General features: G+C 36.1%; 1 protein-coding gene across 1 annotated transcript; it reads left to right on the top strand.

Annotated features, from left to right (window-relative positions):
* The first annotated feature begins 1,150 nt into the window (after positions 1-1,150).
* Positions 1,151-3,310, top strand: LOC143606123 (uncharacterized). The gene has a single exon (XM_077081999.1). The coding sequence runs from the start codon at positions 1,151-1,153 to the stop codon at positions 3,308-3,310; it is 2,160 nt and encodes a 719-aa protein (XP_076938114.1).
* The last annotated feature ends 269 nt before the right edge of the window (positions 3,311-3,579 follow it).

Genomic DNA, 3,579 nt, shown 5'->3' with positions numbered 1-3,579 from the left:
AGACTAAACCGTTGATGACGCTGTACAGGTTTATGCCTGAAAAGTTGATTAGATGTTGAAGACTTGAAATTATTGTTGTTACACCATAATAATGTCATAGCGTTTACACCATAATTAAGTTTGTGAACGTATACTGCTTAAAAATATTTGCAGCGGTGACTTAACGTGTATATTTGTATATTATGCAAAAGATGGCTTCACACGTAGCTGCAGTCTTGTTTACACATATATATTAGATAGAATATAGTTTATGTAAGGTGCAAGTTGGAGGTTATGTGTGTGTTGTGTGGGTACATGGTGAATTGCATGTCCACAAAAATGCAAAATCACCATCTTCGTAACAACAGTCACACGAATGTGAGCTCATAAGGAGTATCTGAAGAAGTAAAACACATATACGATAAAATGAACCGTTTGAAGACGACACCGGTAAAAAAAGAGACCCACTAAGGTAGAACATCGTGATGTATATACGTTGCCGGAGATGGAATCCCGTTGACGGAAACCAATCTACCACCACCACCGGAACAACAGCCCAGACACCATCTCCATCGCCGTTGCTAAAGGGGGCTGCAAATATCGTTCAAGGAGGTGATGACCAGGTTTTTTAACATAGTGGGTGGAGAGAGGGTCAATCACAACCAAGTAACCTGTAGTACAATCTTTACTTCATAATGTACAAGTGCAACTGCATTACAAAGTTGCCTTTTGTATATATATATAATTTCCTAATGCTTCTACATGATATGACAGCCATTGACTTTGAGTCAAGCTTAGCACAACAATGTATTTTCATAAAATTTCAACCACATGTTAGGTAGCCCTTTGAAAAGGAAAGGGGAGAAGCATTGTTTTCAAATAGATTATTTCTAATTACACTATTTAATTTTCACCGTTATCATACTAATTTAATTTGTATTGTATATATACACACACAACATTTGTAATTACTTACATAATTGTATAATTACACTACTTATATATATAATTACAGTTCTTAATTCGCACAGCTAGCACGTTAATTTAATTTGTATGTTAATTTTCACACACACACACACACACACATATATAGGGAATGAGTCGTCAAGAATACATACCACCCATACTCTTCCAAATTAAGTTTAACCTTTACATTATTTTGGTTAGGGAGATGCAGTATCCTGAAGAGGCCATGCCATGGGTGGGCTTGTATGTTGCTATGGCATCTTTGATTTGCACACTTGCTATGGCTGCTGATGTTGTCCATGGCTTTTGGAAATGGAAATTTTGGTTTCCAAATAAATTTTTCACTCTCAATGCTGCTACCATTACATTTATTGCAATTGCAATGAAACTACCAATGGATCTAACTACTGACAGGTCAGTCTCTATAGGACTTAGTAACACGGACTATACAAAGTATGTGAGCATAAATTTCTTGATCACCATGTTAGCCAATTTTCTTCCATCTTTAGGACTTATGAATAACAAAGAGCTTCTAGCAAACATTGTGGCATTGGGTATCCTTGTCATCACCATTATTGTAAATCTATTAATACAAACCTTTAGTCGGGTGCATTTATTATACATGGTAGATTTTCCTATTTGTATATTTCCTCTTCTATGGCCATTTTCAGTAGCTTTGACTGTTTCAACATCTAGAAAAATATTAGAACATCGGTATAAGGAGTCACAACAACTAGTTTTAACTCATCAAGAGAAAAGGTTTTCCTCCAAGGACCTTGGACTTTATATTAAAAAGTTTTGGATGATGGCGGAAACTCGTAACCCCCAATTTGTAATTGCTTGCTCACCAGTTTCTTGTGCCTTTGGGGTTTTATGTAGTTTACTGACTTATTTGTTAATTCTAAATGTAATCGACTGGAAACATAGTTGGAATGGCACTCCAGTTTATGGGTGGTCACTCAAGATAATCTTATTTGTGCAATCTATAGGGGTTGTAATAGCTAGTATTGCACCCGTGTTTAGATGTTTCACATCTATTGGTCATTACAACCTCTCTAAGAAATGGACTACAAAAAGTTTAAACGTGTTTCGAGTGGAGAAACATTGGATCCAAAGGCTTCAACAGTGGAAACGTAGCCATGTCCGTTCACATATTCCCGGCCGTCATTGCCAAATAGTTTTCCATTACTTAAAAAACACATTATTGAACGCATGTATGGCATTTCATATTGTGGTTTTGGTGGTATGTAAAATCACTTGTCTTGTTCCGAGAATTTTCCTCATTTTACTCTCTTGTTGTTGGTATTTCGTCAAGTCATTTTTAAAAAAGTTTGAAATAGTAGCAGAGAACTCAGAAATAGAAGAATATGCAAGTTATGTTGTACAAATTGAAGAGGATGAGAAGCTTTCAAAAAGAATATTAAGAAATACGCTCCATTTTATAACCCAACTTCTTGATGAGTTTGAAAAGAAAGAGCCAAAAAATCTTATAAAGCTTCTAGGAAAATCCACAGGATTCAACGGAGTTGTAGAGTTTGACAGTGACCAAGTCCCACCCTTACATCCAGAAGAAACCCACAACTATTGGAGCCTTGTAGTAGTAAATTTGACAGCAATTGCCATCGCCCTTCCTAACATTTCACATAGTTGTTTCAAGAGATTACTTTCTGGTATGAGGGAAGGGTTTCAAATTGTAAGACATATTGAAGAATGTATCAATGCTGATAGTGACTCAGTAAATGCAAGAAAAGCAGCAAGTCGTGGGTGGACAGAAGTTGAAGTATACCACGTGTGGCTACAAATTAATCTTCAAGAAAAGGCTAATAAAGGAAAAACCACAAAGGAGATTCTTCAATGGTTGGGTGATGAAGCAGCAAAAGTTGTTATACAGTTTAAGAGTAGGAAAAAACCAAGTGTATACCACTCACCTTATAAGTTCCTACTTGCAAGTTCAATGTATAGAATCAGCCAAACTTTATTGTTGCACTACAATGAGCAAGAAAAATGGTTGAATGATGAAGAAGTTTTTGAATGGATATCAACTGTAATTGCAGATGTATTATTAGCTTGCTTTACTAACTTACCACGTGTCATACAAATGAAGTGTCATCACCATGCAATAGAGAAAAGGGGAGACACCATTCGGAATGCAGCTCAACTTCTTGTTAAATCCAAAAAGATCCTTAAAGCACGCCAACTTCCAAACATTGATCAAGACTCCATGGCATACATTGATAAGTGGCGTCTACTACTCAAGAATCAAATACCAAACGGCGATCACACAACCAATGGTGAAGCTTCTTCAGCTAGGATTCAAAGAGGTTCTTCAAGTTTGAATGAATCGGTCACAATAACTATTTCGTAATATATGTGTAAAATAATCTACTTAAGCATTATTACTATGGTTCTTATTGCTTATATGATTAACGAATGGACCTAATAAATTGTTAGGGTATCCCATGCTACCAATCAACGCTCTTGCATTTCCTGCATTCAAACACAAAACAGACATAACACAGAAAAAAAGGCAAAGGCATAGCTAGCCGAATACGATATTAGCCCACAATGATGTTAACTTTATAAAAATGAGCCTAGCTTAAGCTTAGACAAACCCGAATCAGTTAGTCAGTTTAG

The sequence above is a fragment of the Bidens hawaiensis genome, unplaced genomic scaffold (assembly GCF_021521415.1).
Source record: "Bidens hawaiensis isolate Kalapana, Puna unplaced genomic scaffold, B.hawaiensis_p1.1 tig00073063_1, whole genome shotgun sequence".
Classification (NCBI taxonomy): domain Eukaryota; kingdom Viridiplantae; phylum Streptophyta; class Magnoliopsida; order Asterales; family Asteraceae; genus Bidens; species Bidens hawaiensis.
This window is presented reverse-complemented; position numbering and strand designations above follow the sequence as displayed.